General features: G+C 34.3%; 1 protein-coding gene across 3 annotated transcripts in view; it reads left to right on the forward strand.

The window, feature by feature from the left end:
- Positions 1 to 23,384, forward strand: part of NR2C1 (nuclear receptor subfamily 2 group C member 1) — a 43,903-nt gene that overhangs the window by 10,983 nt on the left and 9,536 nt on the right. For 2 of the 3 annotated variants that reach the window (XM_041738380.1, XM_041738382.1), the window contains 8 exons: positions 1,679 to 1,909; positions 5,376 to 5,457; positions 7,581 to 7,760; positions 8,997 to 9,144; positions 9,241 to 9,331; positions 12,515 to 12,699; positions 14,304 to 14,469; positions 19,923 to 20,044. In XM_041738380.1, coding sequence (XP_041594314.1) covers positions 1,679 to 1,909; positions 5,376 to 5,457; positions 7,581 to 7,760; positions 8,997 to 9,144; positions 9,241 to 9,331; positions 12,515 to 12,699; positions 14,304 to 14,469; positions 19,923 to 20,044 — 1,205 coding nt within the window. The remainder of the gene's footprint in view (positions 1 to 1,678; positions 1,910 to 5,375; positions 5,458 to 7,580; positions 7,761 to 8,996; positions 9,145 to 9,240; positions 9,332 to 12,514; positions 12,700 to 14,303; positions 14,470 to 19,922; positions 20,045 to 23,384) is intronic. The other variant, XM_041738383.1, reaches the window with a different exon arrangement.

Below are 23,384 nucleotides of genomic sequence, written 5' to 3' on the forward strand. Positions count from 1 at the left end.
GGTCAGCCATTAGAATTTTGTTTACTTCACAATGAATATTACTGCTAGAAATAATCCACAGTGAAACCTACAATAGCTTAGGCTTTACATGGTAAAATTTGTTATGAATAAACTGATTCAAATTCACATCTTACAGGTATCATTGAAAGTTGTTAGGGAAGATGGTTGTGGAAATAACCTATGTAAAATAAAATTGATAAAATAAAATAAAATTGACAGCAATGAAAAGTACACCCAGAACAATAGGACATGCTGGAAATAATGGTCAATAAAGAAAACTCAGATTGGCAGCAGCTATAATCAGTACAGTCTGTTCTAGATAAAAACTGATTAGTAATTCAGAACTTTGTTGTGAATTTTGCATAGAAAAGAATCTTGAAAATAATTTCAGGGAAATGGAAAAAAGTTGGAAACAAACCAACTTTGGCATTTTAAATTTGAATGAAGGTATTAAATTGGCTTAGTGAGTTTATTCTGTAAAATATTTGCTCAACAAAACAAAAGCCCTCAACGCTGGGCTAATTCTCTTTATTCATGAACCTGCTCTTCCCCAGTCTCCTCCAACTCAGTAGATGACTTCCCAGTTGCTCAGAGCAAAATTTGGTAGTCATCCTTGACTCTTCTCTCTTTATATTCCACATGTAGTCTTTCAGCATATCTTGTCATATTTTCCTTCATAAAATATCCCAAATCCAATCATTTTTCTCCTCCAACATGGCTACTGCCCTGTACCCTACCAGGATCTCTGCCCGTATAGAATTCCCAGATACTGCCATTGTGTGAGCAGAGCAATAGCATCCTTTCTGGTCTCCCTTAATTCTTCTCTTGAACATTCACAGGCTAGTCTACACACTAAATCTAAAATTACTCTTTTTGAAAAAGATCTTGCTACTCTGCTCTGTGACCTTCCAGTGGATCTCCTTTTCACACAGGTGGAAATCTAGACTTAGTCCTTACAAAGCCCTATACCATCTGGCTCCTGCTGTCACTCAGATCCCATCTTTTACCTTAATACCTTCTGCCACGCTGTTTCACTCACATAGCTCTCTTGCAGTGTCTCTCGCTTCATATGTGTGAAACACACTCTTCCTGCCCCACGGCCTTCCTTCATGTTTCATTTCCTCTTCTCGGGACTCACTAAGCTTTGGGCTGTTACTCAGGTCTATGCAAAAATATTTCCTCATGGCTTTTGTTCCAACAGTGACTCTCACCATTTCTACCTTGCTTTATTTTTTCTTTGTAGTACTTAATACCATCTGACAATATTATTTTCTTGTTTGTTTTTTATCTGCCTTTCCTCACTGAAAGCGTTATGAGAACAAAGGTTTTGTTTATTGCCATATTCCAGAGCCCAGAATAAACAGTGGTTGACAAATGGAATGCACCCAATAAACGTTTGTCTAAATGGAAGGTGGGAGGGAATGGGAAGCAAGGAATCAAAATAGGTCCAAGTGTTTTTTCTATTGTACCTTTATTTGCACATTTGTTTTTCTATAGGATGGGATTTTGTGGGAGTAGAATTGCTAGTTTAAAAGGTATAGTGTATGTGTATCATATCAAATATCTATATAAAGGTATCCTTTTCTAGCTTTGTCTGAAGGTAGGAGAAAATTGTGCCCTTAGAGGGAAAAAAAAAAGATAAGTTGAATTGATTACTAATTTGACATGATTGTGTTAGATTGTTACCGAGCAGCAAACTGGCCAGAAAATCCAGATTGTGACGGCACTTGATCATAATACACAAGGCAAGCAGTTCATTCTGACAAATCACGATGGCTCTACCCCAAGCAAAGTCATTTTGTCCAGGCAAGATTCCACTCCAGGGAAAGTTTTCCTCACTACTCCAGATGCAGCAGGTGTTAATCAGTTATTTTTTACAACTCCTGATCTCTCTGCACAACATCTCCAGGTAAATACTTTAGAGTATCTTTTCATCTTATACTTGAAAGAATTAAAAAGCAGGTCATAAGTCCTGATGTTAAGACTTTACATCCTACGTGGTCTGAAGGAAAAGAAAGAATTGCATAAAATTATATGTTGTGCACATTATCTGTGGTGACTACCGTATGCCACTGTACTTTTCCTTGTGCACCCTCACATCCATATATTTGGCGGGGGGTGGGGGAAGGGGTTGGTTCTTAGTTGCATATAGTAAGAGCCACTCTGGCTAGTTTGTCCAGGAGGGGGTTCTTAATAAAGGATGTAGAGAATTCACAGAATTGTTGGAAAGGTTGAAGATACAGATCCAGGTTAGGTTTCCAAGAATAACCACTCAGACATGCTGCAGACCTGGCTTCTAAGAGACCTGCCGCTTCTGCACGATTAGGAAACTACCAAATTAAGAGCCTCTCCTATGGTAGCAGCACTGCCTAAGACCAGACTGCCTGGGCCTCAAGCAAGAAGCTGCCAAATCAAAAAGTCGGTATTATGGCTGTTGTCTTTGTCACTTTGCTCTTTGCTCCTTGGTTGTCATCTACATATTCCTTGATGTAGCAGACAGTTTTATCCCCAGTCTGCTTTAATACTGGAAGTTAGTCAGTGGTCCAGATTAACTTTGCATCATTTAAATTTTGCTAGTTATATATTTTTCAAAGAGCCAGTTAAGACTTATATACACTGCATGCCTGTACTTAGATATTTTCACTGCTGGTTGCTGTGATTGAATACAAATCCAACAAACCCTTTGGAAACTTTTTCATAGAATGCCCACTTAAAATTGAATTCTCTTTTGTGATGAAAACCTGATCACAGAAAGTTTCTTTTGGGATTGAAAAACTAATTAATAAAATACAAAATTTTGCCTGTATAACCTGACAGATTCTATTACCTTTCTAATTGCATCATTTGTATTATTTTTAAAAACAGCTGAAGTAAAAAGTGGGTGGGATTTATAAGAAGTTACTTTATCAATAAGCCGAAAGTCACTAAAAAAATTTATAACATCATGAATACCTTAATTTCTTTTTCTTTTTACCAACAAATCTGATATTTTTAGAAAAGTTTTCTTTTTACCAACAAATTTGATATTTTTAGAAAAGTTTTATAGTTACAGGAATATTGAGCAGTTAGTATAGGGTTTCCATATAACCTCTCAAAACACAATTTTTCCTATTAACATTTTATGTTAATATACTTTTATTATAATTAGCAAATTAATTTTGATTATTAACTAAAATCCATAGATGATTTTAGCTTGCCCTGATTTTTACATAATGTTCTTTTTGGTTCCAGGATACCATATTACATTTAGTCATTATCTCTCTTTAGATTCCTGTTAGCAAAAGAAAAAAAAAAAAAAAAGATTCCTGTTAGCAGTGATAGTTTCTCAGACTTCCCTTGTATTTGATGACCTTGACAGTTTTGAGGTATTTGGTCAGGTATATTATAGACGGCCCTACTATGGGACTTTGACTAATGTTTTTCTCATGATTAGACTGGGGTTATTGGTTTGGTAAGGAGGAGCCCAGAGGTAAAGTGCCATTTTCATCACATCTAAATCAAGTAATCAAATTTACTATTGTCATGTTTTATAACTGGTGACATTGATCTTGACAACTTGGCTTAAGAAATGTGTATCAGATTATTTTTCCACTGTAAAGCTACACTTTTTAAAAAAAAATTTCTCTGTTTCAAGAGAAAAAGATAATATTGGTACTTTGCCTACTTTATGGATCACCTCTCAGGGCAAAGAAAGAGAAACCGGTTTAGGATAGAATTCTTCTGGACCAAGAAAATTGGATATCTGATCTAGTGACCTAAAGAATGTGGGCAAGTCCCTTAATCTCTCAATATTTATTCTTCCCCTAGGAATAATAGTAGATAAAAGATGAGTATCATTCACAATAGATGTGCTATTAAGGAAGAGTGATGCCTTTCATAGATGCTTTCAAAGGACAACTATTTTTTTTAAGGTTCTGTTAAAAACTAATTTTTATGATGATATAAATATAGAAAGAAATAATGCCATTGTAACATAGCAAGGGACAGATTTTAAGGAAGATTTTAAGGACTACTTAAAGTTTGTATTTTTTTTTTTTTAAGATTTTATTCATTTATTCATGAGAGACACAGAAAGAGGCAGAGACACAGGCAGAGGAAGAAGCAGGCTTCCTGCGGGGAACCTAATGTGGGACTCGATCCCAAGACCACAGGATCACGACCCGAGCCAAAGGCAGACAGACACTCAACCACTGAGCCACCCAGGTGTCCGTATTTAAACATTTTAAAATCAGGGCAGCCTGGGTGGCTCAGTGGTTTAGCACCGCCTTTGGCTCAGGACGTGATCCTGGAGACCTGGGATCGAATCCCATGTCGGGCTCTCTGCATGGACCCTACTTCTCCCTCTGCCTGTGTCTCTGCCCCCTCTCTCTCTTTCTCTCTCTCTCTCTGTCTCTCATGAATAAATAAAATCTTTAAAAAAATAAAATAAAATAATAAATAAAGTTTTTAAAATCAGAATTAACTCCTGAAGGCATTCACACCCCTAAAAAGAAGAAAGAATCAAAGTAGAAGGTTATTTTGTAGGTTGCCTTAAAGCCAGGTGAAGGTGATATGGTGAATGCCCTATCACATTTTTTGATAAAATGATCACATTTTTTGATAAATGATTTTGATTTTTGATGGAGTTAATTTGTTCATGTTTCAAAAGATTGAAAGAAAATGATAAAAAAAGGTTAGAAGCTAAACCTAAAAGAAGAAACTAGTATTTTTTTGCCAGCATTATGTTAGCTATAACTAGTAATTAGCTCCTTATATAAAGAGGGTTTATAATTTGTCCAAGGCCTCCCCACCCAGTCCGACTAACATGCTACCATTTATCAGACTCCACATCCCATGCTGTCTATGACTACACCTAATCCAAATCTTAGAATATTCATGGATGAAAGGTTTATCAATCATATTTCCATAATTACAAGTAAATACCTCAAAAAATTTAACTACTTTTCTGTTTTAAAAAATTCAGTTATCTTTTTATGCTGTTATAGCTTGTTTTTCCATGTGGAAAAATTTTGAGCTATCATGATAGGGCTGATAGACCGCTGCAGTAATTTTATGTGTTGAATGAATAATGAATAATAAGTGCTTAATAGGTAAGATGCATTAAATATTCATGAATTTGAGTGTTTGACATTTTATGGAACAAATTTAAAAGATATTCTTCTTACCTTTGCTTCTAATAACTTTGAAGTTTTTACTTGTATATACAGAAAATTAACAGTAGTTTAATTGATATACTCTTAATAGAGTTCAAAGTTTCAGAAGAACTTATGAGAAAGCAAGCAATAATTAAGACTAACTGTTCTTTTATGTTTTATTTTAAGAGCATTATTAACAAATTATTTTTTTGTTTTTTGTTTTGGGGGGTTTTTCTTTAGCTCTTAACAGATAATTCTTCCCCAGACCAAGGACCAAATAAGGTTTTTGATCTTTGCGTAGTATGTGGAGACAAAGCATCAGGTAACATTTAAAAATAACTTTCTGTATGTTGTGTTGTTGTGTTGTTAGAATAACTACCATACTACCATGTTTCTTCTTCTGAAAGTAAAAAAGAAAAGAGCATGTTGTTTTTATTTTATTTATTTGTTCATGAGAGAGACAGAGAGGCAGAGATGGAGGCAGAGGGAGAAGCAGGCTCCATGCAGGGAGCCTGATGCGGGACTTGATCCTGGGACCATGGGATCATGCCCTGAGCCAAAGGCAGATGCTTAACTGTTGAGCCACCCAGGTGTCCCTTTTTTTAAAAAAAAGATTTTTATTTAATTATAGTTCATATTTTGAAGCCTATAAAATTTAACTGAGTTTTCCCCAAAGCTTTTTATTCACCTGAGGATTTTTTTTTTTTACTTGAATGCAATTTAATTTGATCTTGCAATGACATAAAATGCATATTTTGAAGAATTATGAAATTTTGCTTTTAAAAAAAAAAAAAAGATTTGTTTATTTAGGGTCACCTGAGTGGCTCAGTGGTTTAGTATTTGCCTTCAGCTCAGGGCATGATGCTCAGGGTTCTGGGATGCAGTCCCTCATCAGGCTCCCCACAGGGAGCCTACTTCTTCTTCTGCCTGTGTCTCTCCTTCTCTCTTTCTCTCATGAATAAATAAATAAAATCTTTAAAAAAGAGAGATTTATTTATTTTGTGGGGAGGAACTCAAGCAATCTCCACGCTAGCATGGAGCTCCATACGGTGCTCAATCTCCGACCTTGAGATCACAATCTGAGCCAAAACCAAGAGTCAGGTGCTTAATCAGCTATACCACTCAGGTGCCCCAAAGAGTTTTTCTTTGCAAATGTAAGCTGAATATGTGGAAATTTTTCTTGAATGTGAGTTCAGTTTTGTCAAAGGAATTGCTTAAAAATGAATTGTGCTTCACACATAACATCAAGTTATTAACTTACCTGTTAAGCCCTGTTACTAGTCCAGGAATATAGAGTAACTTGAATCATTGAGATGGAAAAGCTCTGGTTACTCTTTATTTAATGCTGTGTATAGCTGAGCAGGCATTTCTCCAAGTACTATTATTAGTACTCAGGGTTATGTCATTTTAGTTATATTCATTGTTACATTATGCCAGGAAAGCACCCATGTTCACTAAAGTATAATCTTAAATCTTTTCCATAGCTTCATTACAAAAATCTCCACTGCAACTTTTCTAAGAGTTTGTTCAATTTAATAGATGTTGTATCAGAGAAATGACTTGTGAAGTGCTATGTTAATCAAAATGTGATGAATTGCTCCATAAATTTAAAAAATGGCACCCGAAATAAGAAGAGATTACTATAGGGACACCTGGGTGGCTCAGCAGTTGAGCGCCTGCCTTTGGCTCAGGGCGTGATCCCAGAGTCCTGAGATCAAGCGCCACATTGGGCTTCCTGCATGGAGCCTGCTTCTCCCTCTGCCTATGTCTCTGCCTCTCTCTCTCTCTCTCTCTCTCTCTCTCATGAATAAATAAATCTCTTAAGAAAAAAAGAGAGATTACTATAGGTGCACCTGGGTGCCTCAGTTGGTTAAGCATCCAACCTTTGATTCAGCTCAGGTCATGATCTCTCAGGGTCATGAGATCGAGCCCCATAGCAGCTCCACAACCAGTGTGGATATTCTTTCCCTCTGTCTGTCAGCACTCATCCACCCACCCCCAAAAAGAGAATATTATAGCTCAAATACTAATTGATGTATTTTTTGGAGCATAGCTTTCAGAATAAAATACCTTTATATAAGAGAATTACAATTTGTAAGTTATCTCAGAAGTAAAAATAATTTTTACTTATTATGGTATTATGGATGGTTTTGCTCTTTCTTTTTCTGAAATTTTCCATATTGTTAACAGAATTAAAAATTCATATTGTTTAATATATTTAGCAAAGAGTATTGTTTCATTATCTGTTTAGTAACTTCTAAAAGATTTTTTCATGTCACAAACTCAACAATCTCATCACATATATTGTTATTTAACAATCTTCATATATTGTTATTTAACAATCTTCATCACATATATTGTTATTTAAAAGGAAGAAATGGGCTTATTTCCATTTCTGTTTCAAAATATGTGACTTTTGTGTTTTCTTAAACATCTTGTCCCCAGGTCGTCATTATGGAGCAGTAACCTGTGAAGGCTGCAAAGGATTTTTTAAAAGAAGCATCCGAAAAAATTTAGTTTATTCATGTCGAGGATCAAAGGACTGTATTATCAATAAACACCATCGAAACCGCTGTCAATACTGCAGGTTACAGAGATGTATTGCGTTTGGAATGAGACAAGACTGTATGTATTAGCTTTAAAGGAGAAAATAATTTTAAGAATTCAGGCAAAGTCTAGAATTATGTCAAAATTTACTCAATATGTCAATATATATGATTTTAATTTACAGTTTTCCAACTATAGAAATGTGTACATATGCATGTATTTTTTATTGATTCAACAAAATACTTATTTGAGTGTCTATATACTTTGCATGTATGTATGTTTGAACATGTTTTTGTTTGTTTGTTTTTAAACATAACTAAGTAGATACCAGTTTAGTTTTCGGTCAAACTACTAAGGTGATAAGTAGGGTAGCTAATTTTTTTTTTTTAAGATTTTATTTATTTATTCATAGAGATGCAGAGAGAGAGAGAGGCAGAGACACAGGCAGAGGGAGAAGCAGGCTCCATGCAGAGAGCCTGACGTGGGACTCGATCCAGGGTCTCCAGATCACGCCCTGGGCTGCAGGCAGCACTAAAACCGCTGCACCACCGGGGCTGCCCTAGGGTAGCTAATATTGATTGAGCTCTCACCATGCCTAACTCTGTATATAACATATGAATTAACTTATTTATTCTCACAGCAAAACCCCATGCAGTAGGTAGTACTCTTACCCATTTTACATTTGAGTAAACAGAATACAGTAACTTGCACAAGGTCACACAACTAATAAGTGGCAGAACTTGGATCTGAATCTTGGCAGGCATTTGTTGTTGTTGTTTTTTTTCCCCTCAGAAAATGTACATTTAACAACTAAACTATACTGTCTCCTAAGTATCATGGAATAAAATTCCTATAAAATATACTACCTATATTATATAAATGAAGATTATATCATTGAAGTATTTCTCAAAACTCCCCCTGCCCTTAACTGAAAAAAGTTTTAACTTTGGTCTTTTTGTGGCTCCCTATCAGTATTGTTTCCATTTGGTCAAATATTATTTTTTTTAACTCATAGATAGGGAAGAGACTTCTAACTTGAGTTTTTCCTCTTGACAGTGAGCTTTTAAAAAATAAGAATTTCTCTACATTTCTACCATAGCTAGGCCAGGGAGAGAAAAGAGAATGAGAGATGCAAATTACTATTCTGAAGCAATTTTGTTGAAGTTGAAAATAATTTCTAAAAATAAATGATTATCTTTAGAGTTCAGTTATGCAACTGTCTCCCAGGAGAGCAGCATTGCTGACAGAAAGGTTACATTTATAATTGCCTGTAAGTTCCTCATTGTGATGTAATAGTTTAACACATTTCTGTAGCTGTTCAGTGTGAAAGAAAACCAATTGAAGTATCACGAGAAAAATCTTCCAACTGTGCCGCTTCAACAGAAAAAATCTACATCCGAAAAGACCTTCGAAGCCCATTAGCTGCAACTCCAACTTTTGTAACAGATAGTGAAACTGCAAGGTATAGTAAAAACAAGCAAAACATACTTTAAGTAGCTGGTCATTTGTTTTTCTTCCCAGTGAAACTAAGGCTAAAATTTGTACTTGTTTATTACAGGTCAGCAGGACTGTTAGATTCAGGAATGTTTGTGAATATTCACCAGTCTGGAATAAAAACTGAGTCAACTGTGCTGATGACACCAGATAAGGTGTGTTTAGTGCAATTAATTTAAAGCTTAAATTTTTTAAGCTTTTAAGATATTATTTTAATTTCCACCATTACTTTGGTCAATTGATGTGGTTTTAAATATTCTCTATTGGAAATTACATTTTTTTAATATAAACGATCAATTATTTCAAGTGTTACATGACAGCTAAAACAACTTAGTGACAAATTTGATGCCTTTATGCAAGGGAAAACAATCCCTAGATCAGGAGAGTGCTCTTACTGAAGAATTTGGGACAGGAGTAAGTTTTAGTGAATATTAGAGAAAGTAATATGAAAGTAGCCTCAATGGCTATGAGGTTGAAGATTTCCTTGTAAGGCTAGTGGGTCCTGTTTTTTAGGATAAGGTAAGCTAGTTAAATTGAAGCTGCTGGATTATAATTGGTGTGTATCAGGTTTCCTTGACAGGTGTTTCTTGTAAATGGATGCTGACTTGGAGTTTTAGATTTTGACCAGGATAGCCTCTGTTTTGTATGTCCTCATATATGAATAACTATCAGTAGAAATGTTCATTATTCCATTAGGACAATTATAGCTTCAAAATGAAAATGACAGACAAAAGTCTTCTAGGTTTCTTTCATCTCAAAATACAACTCAAAAATAGAAATTACAGTAAGTGTGGAAAAAAAATTTTTTTTAAGATGTACTTATTTATTTTAGAGAGCAAGAGCATGAGCAGGAGGGGCAGAGGGAGAAAGAGAGGGAGAGAGAATCTAAAGCAGACTTTGTGCTGAGCATGGAGCCTGAAGCAGCAGGGCTTGATCTCATTACCCTGAGATCACGACTTGAGCCGAAACCAAGAGTCAGATGCTTAACCGACTGAGCCACCCAGGCGCCCAAGTGCAGAATTCTTAATATTTCTTTTATGTTCCCCTACAGATTTTATAGTAACAAAATACTTAAAATATTTCAGGTGAAGAGAAATCCTAGCACCCCTTTTACTCAAAACATTGACTTGAGTCAGGAGTCGAAATAAGATTGCAAGAGCTCTCATTATGTGTCTAAGTTACCTGGGTTCTCTTAAAGATTGGAGTGCTTCTTTACAGAGCAAGGAGTCTCAGGGGAAAAGTTTATTTATTTAGATAGAACATGTGGAGTTTCTGCAGTGTTCAGAAACCCCTTATGAGAACAAAAATTTCTCCTAAAGACTCATGTCTGAAAACAGATTTTAGGGAGCCTATGATTAGTTTTTCTCTCAGAGCTTGTGATATGATCTGGTTTTATATGACCTATAAAGATTATTCATCCAATTTATAGTCAGATTTATTATATATTTGTTGTTTAATAGTCTTAAGACACTCTTAATACATGAGGTCTGGAATCACATTTCATCTGCCACTTAGTAGCTGCATAACCTTGAGCCAGTTTTTTGACCTCTTGATGCTTAGTTTCCTTTCTCATCTGTAAAATAGGGCAAATAAGAGTGCAAACCATACAGGTTGGGCATTAGTATTTTGTTGTTCCATGGGAGGATTTGACCTTTTACCATATATTTTGGAATTAGAAGATTTTGCTTAGCCTTGTGTACATGATTCAAGATTAGGACTGTAGTTACAATTGCACTGACATATTACCTCCTTTAGGAAAGGAGGACAACTAAGTTTTGTTGAGAAATTACTATTTGCCCAGACACTACTTTTCTCTATGTCTTCGTAGTAAATTATAGTAACACTCTTGTGTGGTAAGTTCCTGACAGTTTCAAAACTGTCTAGTAATAAGATGAGGTCTTTCACATTGCCTACGAGTCTTCATTGACAAGAACAAGAAAATAGCTAGATGAGCATGTTACAAAATGGAAGAGAAGTTAAAGTTCTAGTTGAAAATTAAAACACTTAAGTGTTGACTCCTTTTACTCATGTATAGGAAGCCTGGAACAGTGGCTAGAGCCTGGGCTTTACCATCAGAGCTGACTGCCCCGTCTTGCCTCCAGTACTTACTGCTGGAGTGATAATGGATAATTTTTCTTATTGGTAATAAAGGGATGATGATTCCTATTTTACAGGGTTGTTAACAAGGATTAAATAAAATACAGGTACAAGTAGTAACTATGTAAGAACTCCACAACGGGTAGGTTAGTAAATGATTCTGGGACCACTCATTAATTTGGGGAGCACAAAAAAATTGTTTCACTCTATTCATGAAAATCAGTTTTACATAAACCAAAGAATTGCTATAACATGAAACAGCAAGGAAACGTGCATTTTCTCAGGATTAAGAACACTAAAAATAAAAACCATGAAGGAAGAATTGAATGTCATTAAAGGACTGTCAGTTGACCATAGAAGCAATTGTGAAGGGTCTCTCATTAATTAGGTTAGGATGGACTAATTTGAGTATTTTTTTAAAAATGATTCACTTAAACACATCAAATATATAAAAATCTATAAATTTAGAATGGTACTTAAAACTCACCTGTCACCATTAGAGGTTGCTAAGGGCATTGACTCATTGCTCTGAAAACTGATAAAGAAAAATCAAGTATTTATCGGCCTTTCCTATGGAAATTGTATTTCTGGGTAGTCAAAAAGTTAAGGAAAATGTACTTTTACACAAAATAATTATAGCTAATTAGTGAATAAAGAATAAAAGAATATATACATCACTAACAAAAGCTAAAGACAAATGGGAAAATATGCAATGTGTAACAAAAGCCTGTTATTTTAAATATGTAAAGAGATTTTTCACCTACACAGTTGTGGCATTTAACATATTTCACACAATGGCTGGTAAAAGTTGGCGTTTTAGGAATTCTGTTGAGTAATAAATACATTGACCTTTTTTTCTCTTTTCAGTAATATTAATTTTAACACTATACAGTAGTTCATAGGTTTTGGAAATTGTCAGAATTTTAATTCTAAAAAGAACTTAAGATCATCTAATATCTGTTTACAGAGAAAGGGATTGTTGATGTGAATAGATTAATCATGAAGTACAATTTTTGGTTTAATTATATAAACATTTCCTCTGAAAAGTACCTGATGTTTTTAAAATTACATTTTCCTCAAGAAGTTTCTAAAAGCTCAGAGCCTTTTGATTTTACTTTCTAGGTTTCGTTTATCTTAATTAGAGTACTTTTGGCATTTCACAATCTAGAATTGGATATCTCAGACAAAAAGTTCTTGGATACCAATTTGCAGATTTTAACTTTTTTTTTCTTTTTTTAAAGGCTGAATCATGTCAGGGAGATTTAAGTACGTTGGCCAGTGTGGTTACATCATTAGCAAATCTTGGAAAAACTAAAGCTCTTTCTCAGAATAGTAATGAAATGTCAATGATTGAAAGCTTAAGTAATGGTGATACCTCTTTGTGTGAATTTCATCAAGAAATGCAGACCAATGGTGATGTTTCAAGGTAAAGTCTGTTTTGATCTTAAGTATTAGTATTTTTTTTTTTTTTTAATTTATCCATGAGAGGCACAGAGAGAGAGAGGCAGAGAGAGAAGCAGGCTCCCTGCAAGGAGCCCGATGCGGGACTCAATCCCGGATCCCAAGATCATGACCTGAGCCAAAGGCAGACACTCAACTGCTGAGCCACATGGGCATCCCAAATATTAGTATTTCTTACAATATTTTTATGTAGAATACTGTTTATAGAAGTTTCAGAAAACAAGTATTTGACTTAGAAGATGTAAAGCATAGTAAGTTTTAACTGAACTATTAACATTCAGTGTAAAATGTTATTCAGCAGGTTACATTCTAAATAATGAATGATAAATGAATATTATAAGATTAGAAATGTAGTCATAAAATTTAGGAATTTTTTTTTCTTGCTAAAGGTGATACTTTAGGTCTGACATTTCAGAGATTTTATCTCTGTGTATTTGGAGTTAAACATTTGTCTTATCCCAGACAGCCATGTCATTTCCCCACTAATTTCTAGTGATGAAAATAGATTTATTTATTTATTTTTTTAAAGATTTTATTTATTTATTCATGAGAGACACACACACACACAGAGAGAGAGAGAGAGAGAGAGAGAGGCAGAGACACAGGCAGAGGGAGAAGCGGGCTCCATGCAGGAAGCCTGATGTGGGACTCGATCCCCGGACTCCAGGATCACGCCCTGGGCTAAAGGCAGGCGCCAAACCGCTGAGCCACCCAGGGATCCCCTGAAAATAGATTAAAAAAATGTAATTGAATTAACTACAATTTTAAGTTACACTTCAGGAAACTTATATGAGAATTCTATTTTTCATTCTCTTAATATTAATACAGGAGGTATAGAAACTGAATTTCTTCAGGCTTTTTTCACAGTGTTCATCATTTAAATGTTGAGAAAACTGCATTTAAATAGTCTCAATAAGTACTTTGTTGAACATGAGATTTTAAGGAACTCTAAAAGACCCCTCATTGAAAAATATGGGGAGCTATTTTAAATAAAAATTTGATTATATTAGTTCATTATTTGCCATCCTAATCTCAAATTCTTACATTTTAGAGGTAGCTGTGTTAACACAAGTTTTAAAATATTTTCTGAATATTTAAATAGGATCTAACTTTGTAATGTAGAATGCAGTAAAGTTGACATAAGTTCTTGTCCTTGTTCTTTCTAAATAGCTGCTGTATGTAAATAAAGTAAATGGGTTGTTAATCTTATAGTATCAAATGTATAACTTATAAAAGTATATTTTTAGACTAGTGTATAAGGGGTTTTCTTTCTGGTAATTACATAGATTTTTTTAAAAAGACTTTAATTCTCTGATAATACTATCCATATAATACTTTTAATTCTCTGATAATACTATTAATATAATAGTTTTTCATACTATATATATTGAAGTTAAGTTTGTTGCTCTGGGAAACAGATATCACTGAAATAGAATAACCAGTGATATACCAAAGTTCTGTTTTCTAAGTAATATTTTTAGGTCTAAGTCTTAATTCCAGAATTTTATGTAGAATTTTATTTTATTGTGGAGAATGACCAAGCTCATAGCATCTGATGTCTCCTTATAGGGCATTTGACACTCTTGCAAAAGCACTGAATCCTGGAGAGAGCACAGCCTGTCAGAGCTCAGTAGAGGGCATGGAAGGAAGCATACACCTAATTGCTGGAGACTCAAGCATCAATTACATCGAAAAAGAGGGGCCACTTCTCAGTGATTCACATGTAGCTTTCAGGGTACTTCCATATATTTTAATATTTTTTTTATATTGTGTTACTCATTTTGATTTCAGTCTTCCCTTCAGACATCAGAGTACATTTGTTGTGCTTTTAAAGTCAGAAATATTCCTGATAAAATTCAAAATAGTAGCTGAAACATACACACCTGGCTATATAAAGCGATGGCTCAATAAAGCATCCTGCTTATCAATCATGGTTATAATATCGATTAATGGTTTTAAGTATATAAAAGCTACCTTTTAGAACATTTAGATTTTTGGGTGTTGTTAACTGAGTATTGACATTCATGATGTGTTGGCTGTATCAGTTTTGTTCAGTGCCTAGCTTCTACTACTTTAGTGTATACCAGTACGTGAGACCCAGATACTCTTAGCGTAGTAACTCTAAAGAACTCCATTTATTATGTATTGCCCTAATTAGCTAGCTCTCAGTATTATTTTAAGAATGTAAAAATTACTTAATACATTTTAACTTTTGGCTTTTAACTTTTTACACTTTAATCATTTTGGAGGAGATAATTTGTAGTTTCTTTTTTGCTCCCTTAAATGCATTAATACATGATGGAAAGAATACATGTAGAATATTAGAAAATAACTTTATCATTCAAATACTATTTGGACTATAGCTACAGATACACTGATTTTTGCGGCCCTACATTAAGACTTTGATTTTTTGACCTCTCCGTTTTAATCATTCTTTATCTTTGCTCTGCTGACTGAGTACTGTCAGCAAATTATAAGTTTCCATGGGTTTCTAATGAAAATATACACAGTTATCAAATAGAGATTTGTGTGACTGGTACAAATAACACAAATCTAACACTGGCTAAAACTGCATACAATAAAATTTATATTTGTAAAATTTGACATGGTGGATGTAGCCACAGAGAAAACTCAGTGACATAATACATTGCTGTAACTTGATATAGTCAGTAAAACATAACAGTGAAACCAATCTTCATGTAAAATTTTACCACATATAACCTATATGTAAAAAATTAGAAATGTTTTATTTGTACCGTACATGAAAAATTTTTATGGGGACTGTAAGAAAAGACATTGGGAATAATGCCATTCTTAAAAATTATGGTAGGAGCTATGGACAAGGGTGGAATAAAGCAAAACTGATTTTTACCCATTGCTCTTTCTTATTCTAAATAATAGACTTGCTTTTGTTGTCTTTTATTTTCTACCTTTGGATTTAAATGGGGAAGGAGAGGAAAAAGATATGTATTGCAAGAAAAAGTATAGAGTACTTCTACAGGAAGTAGAAGTAATTTTTTTGTATTATTATTGTTGATATTGGTCCTTGAAATTTTGATTCTTTCAAATATTTGTTAAGGACAGATGAGTTAGGCAGATCAGAACCTTTTTCCTCTCTCTGAAGGTTTTTTTGTTTTGTTTTGTTTTGTTTTGTTTTTTTGTTTTCCTTTCTGTTTAGTCTTTGACCTGCTGTACTCTGGGTGTCCTTAGAATCAACACTGTGAAGTTTCTTGGTCTCCTGACAAAGACAGCTTCTTCTCTCCCTCTGATTCTTATTTACTGCCTTTGTGAAATCAAGAGTTATATGTTTTCCTCACTTCCCAGCTCAGTACTTTCGTGTAGTTGGCTTTCTCATTGATGTGTTATAAGTTACAAAACCTGACATTTGTAATTAAAAACTCACTTCTCTCTTAGCAGCTGAGCTAAATAGCATTTTGTCCCTATTTATATACAGTGTAGTTTACAGCATGCTTTCATGTGTACATTCTTATATTTGAGCTTTAATCACAGTTGGTTGTGAAAGTTTGGATTTTTATTGTCATTTTGTACATGAAAAAAGATTCGGAGGGTTTCTGTGTCTTGTTCAAAGCAACCAAACAGGAGAAGTAATTCTAATAATGCATTTTGGAATTTGGTTCTGGAGATCTAGAACAATAGACATATTAAGCATTTTTTTAAATTTCAGAGTTTTTGGTGTGATTTCATATACTTTATTCTTGTTTCTTATAATTTGATAACATGGTTAATCAAGGTGGATAGAATTTCCATTTAGAAATAAGTGTATATTCCAAAGATAGGTAGGTGATTTCCAAAACTGTTCTTTCATATGTATCATCTCAGTATTCAAATCACGATCCTTTTGGTCACCATATTTGATGTTTGGGAGTCATCATCATTTCTCCACGCCTCACTCCCCTCCATTCCCTAATTAAACCCTACTCATTCTCATTCTTTTGTTTGAATTTCTCCCTTCTTCTTCATTTTTATCATATGTCCAGGCCTTTTGAAATTTCTTACTCAAACTTACAGTACTATCTTTGCTTCCAGTCTCTTCATCTTGTCTCCTGTGCCTTGGTAACAGAGTGATGTTTGTTAAAAATCAGTCCATTTAGGTTACTCTGCTACCTGAAAGCCTTCATCAGCTTCCATTGCCCATGTGAGATAAAGTCCATGACCTTCCACATTCTGATTCAGTTGCCCATCATTTCTCAGACATGCCATCCCTTTCTTAGCCCTTTCTGTAGCTCATTCCATTTCCATTTCCATTTTATTCTTCCACTGAGGCTTCAGCACTTAGCATAGTATCTGACAGTAAAATCTCAGGGCATCTGGCTGGCTTAGTTGGTAGAGTATGTGACTCTTGATTTTTGGGTTGTGAGTTTGAGTACCACATTGAAGGTTTAGTTTACTTTAAAAAAAAAGAAAGAAAGAAATTTCAGTAAGTCGTTGCTGAATTATAATGTATAATGTATAACAATGACATTTTGGAAGTAGAATTCAGATCTTCTAACTCAAGTCACATGATTTTTTTTAAAGTTCTATCATTTAGCTTATTATCAGAATTATAGAAACTACTAGAAAGGTAATGATAGACAAGTAACTTCTAAAATGGGTAGCCACTTTTAGTTCATGTCAACACTCTTAAAAATCATCTCAATATATTGGGGCACCAGGGTGGCTCAGTGGGTAGTGGGTTGAATATTCAACTCTTGATCTCCACTCAAGTCTTGATCACAGTCATGAGTTTGGGCCCTCTATTGGGCTCCATGCTGGCTCTGAAGCCTACTTTAAAAAAATCACCTCAATGTACTGAATGGGTATAATTTTTAAAATGTGTGTAATTCAATTTATAAACCTGAAAGTCTACAGGCATTTTTGGGAAGCTTTTTAACCCCTTTATTAGAAACTTATCTTCTGTATATAGAGGAAGAAATCTTTGTTTTGCAATCTAAAAGAGTTCTTGAATAAATTCTTTTTTCTTCAGCCAGTACTGGCCAATTTATAATGCTAGAAGTGTATCTTGCTTTAAGAAAATTATGTAAAACATAAATTATGAGATATTTCTTCTCTTTATAATACAACATGGCCGTCTTTTAAATCATGAATTCCTCTAGTATATATTGCAAATGATTTCAATTTTCTGATTAAAGCACAGTTTTCAACATTACCATCACTGTTGTGTCAGTCAAGGTACATCTATCTTTTAGCCCTTATATCTAATTTTTAACACTATTTTATTTTCTTAAAAGTGATTTTAAACTATTTGTTTTGTTTAAACAACTCTTGTTTTTCATCTTACTTAGTCTACCCCCAAAACTAGTCATCTCTGGTAATTCCCCTGATTTTTCAGGCTTTGTCTCCCCTCCTCACCTTGGGCAGTTCTGAAAAGGTATAATAGTTCCCAGTTTGTTTTTTTTTATATACTTATGTATAGAAGCAGTTGCATCCTGATAATTATATTTAAGATGTTTAATATCTGCCTGCCTATAGTTATCTTAAGAATTCTCTTTAAATAATGGCATTTTAATTTACTACCCCATAAAACATTTCTCAGGCATTTAAAAAATACTCTCTGGGTGCCTGGCTGGCTCAGTTGGTGACTTTTAATCTCAGGGTTGTGAGTTCGAGCCCCACATTGAGTATAGAGGTCACTTAAAAATAAAATCTTTTAAAAAGTTTTTTTCTTTTAATAAAAAATACTCTTCTCATATGTGGAATTTCTCTGTCATTTCATTAGTTGGCACCATTTATAAATAGATAAACCATTTGTGGCTAATAATGAACAAAGGCAGTTAATATTTTTTACATTTTTATCTAACATTTCTGGAGAACTTTTATATCATTTTGATGAAAACCTTTTGATCTGTTAGGTATCATAGACACCTTTGAGAATCTGATTAAAGCTATCCATTCCCCAGAAGAATACATATGGGTACATCCACCTACTCCACCTCTGAGGTAGCCACTGTTAACTCTGTGGTACATCTTCTGTTCTTTTTATATATATTTATGTGTACACACACACACACACTGTCCCTTTCTCTTTAACATAAATTGGGTCATCTACATATTGTTTCATAGTTTTTCCACATAGATGTCTGTGAGGTATTTTTTTTCTAAGCCGTTGTATCTCACTAATTTTAATGCCTACAAAGTACTTTATAGCATACATTATTTTCCTTAGTGATAGAAATTTAGGTTAGTGTTTCTTATGGATGAAATTATATTTCATTTAACAAGATTTTCAAAAATGCTTTTAGAAGTGTTTTGATGTGGGATATTTATTTTCAACAGTTGACACACACTTAACATAACTGCCTAAGGTCAGCAGTACAAACTGACAGCCTGTGAGTATAATAGCCATAGACATATTTTGTTTTACCTGTAGATTTCACACAGAACCTGCTCTTTGAAAAACAGAGTAGGCAGTCCTGAGCCCAAATTACCATGTTTTCAATATATGGAATTCAAGTCATAGCTATGCTTTTTTGTTTTTGTTTTTTTAATGATAGACATAGGGAGAGAGAGAGAGAAAGAGAGAGAGAGAGAGAGGCAGAGACACAGGCAGAAGGATAAGCAGGCTCCATGCCGGGAGCCCAATGTGGGACTCAATCCCGGGACTCCAGGATCGCGCCCTGGGCCAAAGGCAGGTGCCAAACCGCTGAGCCACCCAGGGATCCCCATAGCTATGCTTTTTATCTGGGAATATGCCCTTCCTTAGATGGCACCAGCAGGCCCACTTCACTCATTATTCTTCTGACCCTGTACAATTGGAATTTGTTATTCCCCATAGCCTGCATGAAAGGAACATTTAACATACAAGATTGTTCCTTAAACTCAATTTGTTGTTTACCATTATTTATAAAGGAAGAGAAGAAAGGGAAAAAAAAATACCCTTGTTAGACCAAGACAGAAATAACTTTTATAAAAACACAACCAGAGAGTATCATGATTAGTATTTATTAAATGGGATTCTGCTTGTCTGAATATTGGTTTGTTAGCAATTATGACCTACTCTTTCTAAATCCTATTTTTAGCTGTAAAATCCAGTCACTTGGATTATTTCAAGACTTGCCTTTTGGTGAATATATCAAACTCATATTTGATATGTTTACATTTAACTTTTTCAAAGAAATTCTAATTTAGAACTATCATAAGATAATTTACCTCAGTCCCTGTTCATACTAGCTCACCATGCCTTCTCCTATGCCTGAGTACCTGAATGTGCACTACATTGGGGAGTCTGCCTCCAGGCTGCTGTTCTTATCAATGCACTGGGCACTTTCGATTCCTTCCTTCCAGGCTCTAGGGTAAGTGTTTTGAAGTCCTTGAGTATAAATGTGATTTTTTTATAGCACAAATGTACGCTAAGCAAGCACTTTTATTTTGGATGGTTTTGCATTAAAGGAAAAAATGGTATGACATTATTAAGTTTTGTTATTTATTTGACAAATTATGGCAGTATTTTCTTATATTATCTTTATGTGGGAAGAGTATCCATGTTACATAATTTGAGTTAATAATTCAAATGGAATATATGCAGTGGAGCTGATAAGTCATGGCCAGCATTTATAGTAGGCTATCTTTGATCTGAGGATAGGGAGGCTGTAGGTATGTCCTGGGGTTAAAGGAGCTGAAACTGGCATACAGTGAATGTTTCAAAATAGAAACAATGGTTTTCCGGTCTATGGTTACAAGAAGTGGAGAAGGGGGAAAAATTATCAACCCCATAGTACCACTGTGATAATTTGGAAATACCTACCACTAAGGAGTACATGAGTAATCTGTATTACATCTGTATTACCTGAAGGTTGCCAAATTTATTTAGATTGTGTTAAAGTAACTGGTATGAAGAGGCAAAGAGGTGATGGAAAAAGTTAAGCCCATAGTTAGAAAAGTATTTTTCTAGTCAGAGGGCCCTATTCACCAATATGATTTCATAAATAAGCATAAATTTCAATATGCTTTCATATGCTGTACATCTGCTCTCCTGTTTGCCAGATAAGAGTGATAACTGCCCATCCTTTATTCTCACAGAATATTTTATAATAGGAATAAGAAATAAATCTCAATCATGACCTTAAAAAGCCTACATAGGGGGCACCTGGGTGGATCAGTCTGTTAAGCATCTGACTTGATCTCCGCACAGGTCTTGATCCTCAGGGTCATGAGTTCGAGCTCCACGTTGGGCTCTTGCTGGGCTCTTGCTGGGTTTTAGCCTACTTTTAAAAAAAGTCACACATAGAACCCCACTGTCACTGGTTTATAATTTGGTGTTGGGTGTACTATGCATTAAATCACATACTTAACTAATATAATTGCATAGATTGAAAGCCTGATTTAGAATGGTTAACCTTTAGAACTATTGTTAGCCTTTTCTCTCAAAATAACATTTAGTTTTCAGAATTTCTCCAGGCTGCTTTTTTTTAACAAAAAAATTAAAATATATAAATTTACATATTCACAATTTATTTTAAGATTAGGTTTAATTAGTTCCCTATACTTGTAACTGGAGTACTTTTGTGTTGAAATGTAGCCAGGAGCCATTTTTTTATAACAGGGTATCAATTTAAAAAAACAAGAGGGAGTGCTTTGAACTCTTTATTATATAACACTATTGATCTTAAGTACTTCTATTAAATTAAGTGTAATTATTATATGGAAACATTCTCCAAATGTTAAAGAAAACAAAAATAAAGCCTGAGGTTTACAGTTATAATAGTTTTACAGTGGCAGCCACATTTCCCTCTGATCTGTACTGAAAATTGGTTTTAATGTAACAGCTACAGGAGTCTTTGCAATTAGAATTAACCATTGGTGCATGTGAGGCTATTAATCAATACATAAACTCTTATGGTCCCCATCTAGATCATTTGTAGTTTGAATTAATCAGATGAAAGAAGACTAAGTATTGATGATGGGAAATTCTGTTGTGTGGTAATAACAGCTATTCTGAATCTCCTAGAAACTGACACTGGTTGCATTTTTGTCCCTAGACACAAAACTTGAGAACAAAGCCCTAATGTTACAGAGAGAAACAGATAAGCAACATTAATCATTTTCTAAAAGTCAAGTTTGGTTTGATTACTTACTTGAATGGAGGGGAACAGTACCTTTAAGAACCTTTCAAACAATGGATGGTTAATACTGTTTGTATTGTACAGTCCTTTGTGTTCTACAAGGATATTACTTTTTAAGATTTGTCATTTCAATACTTACAGGAATTCAGTTGTTTCTCACTTCTACCTGCATAATTTATGTGACTGCACAGTAGTAGGTTCAGTTATGGGTATTTGGCATGATTTGTCAGCAGTCCTCTCTACCTAGATTCCTGTAATATAACCAAAGTTCTAAAGTAGCACTATTTGCTACAGAAAACTTTATTTCTTGAGTAATTTAAGAAACTTTCCATAAATACTAAACCTGAAGGATATATCTTTTAAAATCCCACTGAGACAAAATAATGTTTACTATAGACATGGGTTGAAAACAAGCTCTATTGCCTTATCACTGACTACTTTTCCAATGCCTTCTTTTCAAACAGATGCTGCTAGGTAAAGTATAATGCCTTGGGTTTATTTGCGTAGAAGACAAATGGTTAGGGTATCCCCAGGTATAAGTGACTTCTAAAGTCACATTACTTTATCAAGATAAATAGTATAAACAATTATCTGATCCCTAATTATGAGTATTATGTACATATTTTAAAGAACTTAACAATATAGAAGAATAGAGAAGAATACCTATAGCTATTTGTAAAAGAAGTTGACATATTTACTGTTATGCAACCTAATGCCTTTATTAAATAACACTGGCATTCCTTTCAGCATACCTAACTGGTACTTAAATTACCCCTATTTATTAGCAACTTTTACTTTTCAAAGGAAAGATGTTTTGAAATTAGATAGTATAATGTAATTACTATAGTTATTTTTTTTATTTTTGTTATAAAGATTTTATTTATTTATTCATGAAAGACACAGGGAGAGGCAGAGACATAGGCAAAGGGAGAAGCAGACTCCTCACAGGGAGCCCAATATGGGCGGGACTTGATCCCAGGACCCCAGGATCACTCCCGGAGCAAAAGGCAGCAGCTCAACCACTAAGCCACCCAGGCGTCCAAGTTATTTGTTTTTAACAGAAAAAAGTTGATAGCAAACATGCTCTTACTGTCACAGAATATTAGCTGTAAATAGGGATTCTCTACTAAGAAATTGGACTTTAGCATTTTATTTGCTAAAATTTTAATGATTTATACAAAAGCATAGATTTTGAACAGCGGGATTCAAATTCCAGATTTATTCATCTGTGAGCTTTGCTACTTAACTAAGCTCTGTTTCTACGTTTATGAATTAAGAGCAGAAATTTTCTTGCTGGTGAGGCTACATAGCTGAGATGATGGGTGTATATCACCTTATCTAGTGCTGCTACAGACTAGATTATCAGTGCTTGTTTTCCTTCACTCTCTTAGGAATCTTCTTTTTAAAAAGGACTTGCTGTTTTCCTTTCCTTCAAATGTTCAGACATTTGAACAGCATAGCTAGCTGTACTACAAGGATATTTGAGGTTTTGTTTTGGATGAAGATGTAAATATAGTTATCTTTCTGTAATTAATCTCCATATTTAGTTCTTTCAGTGTTCCTTTGGAAA

This window comes from Vulpes lagopus, chromosome 23 (genome assembly GCF_018345385.1).
Source record: "Vulpes lagopus strain Blue_001 chromosome 23, ASM1834538v1, whole genome shotgun sequence".
NCBI lineage: Eukaryota > Metazoa > Chordata > Mammalia > Carnivora > Canidae > Vulpes > Vulpes lagopus.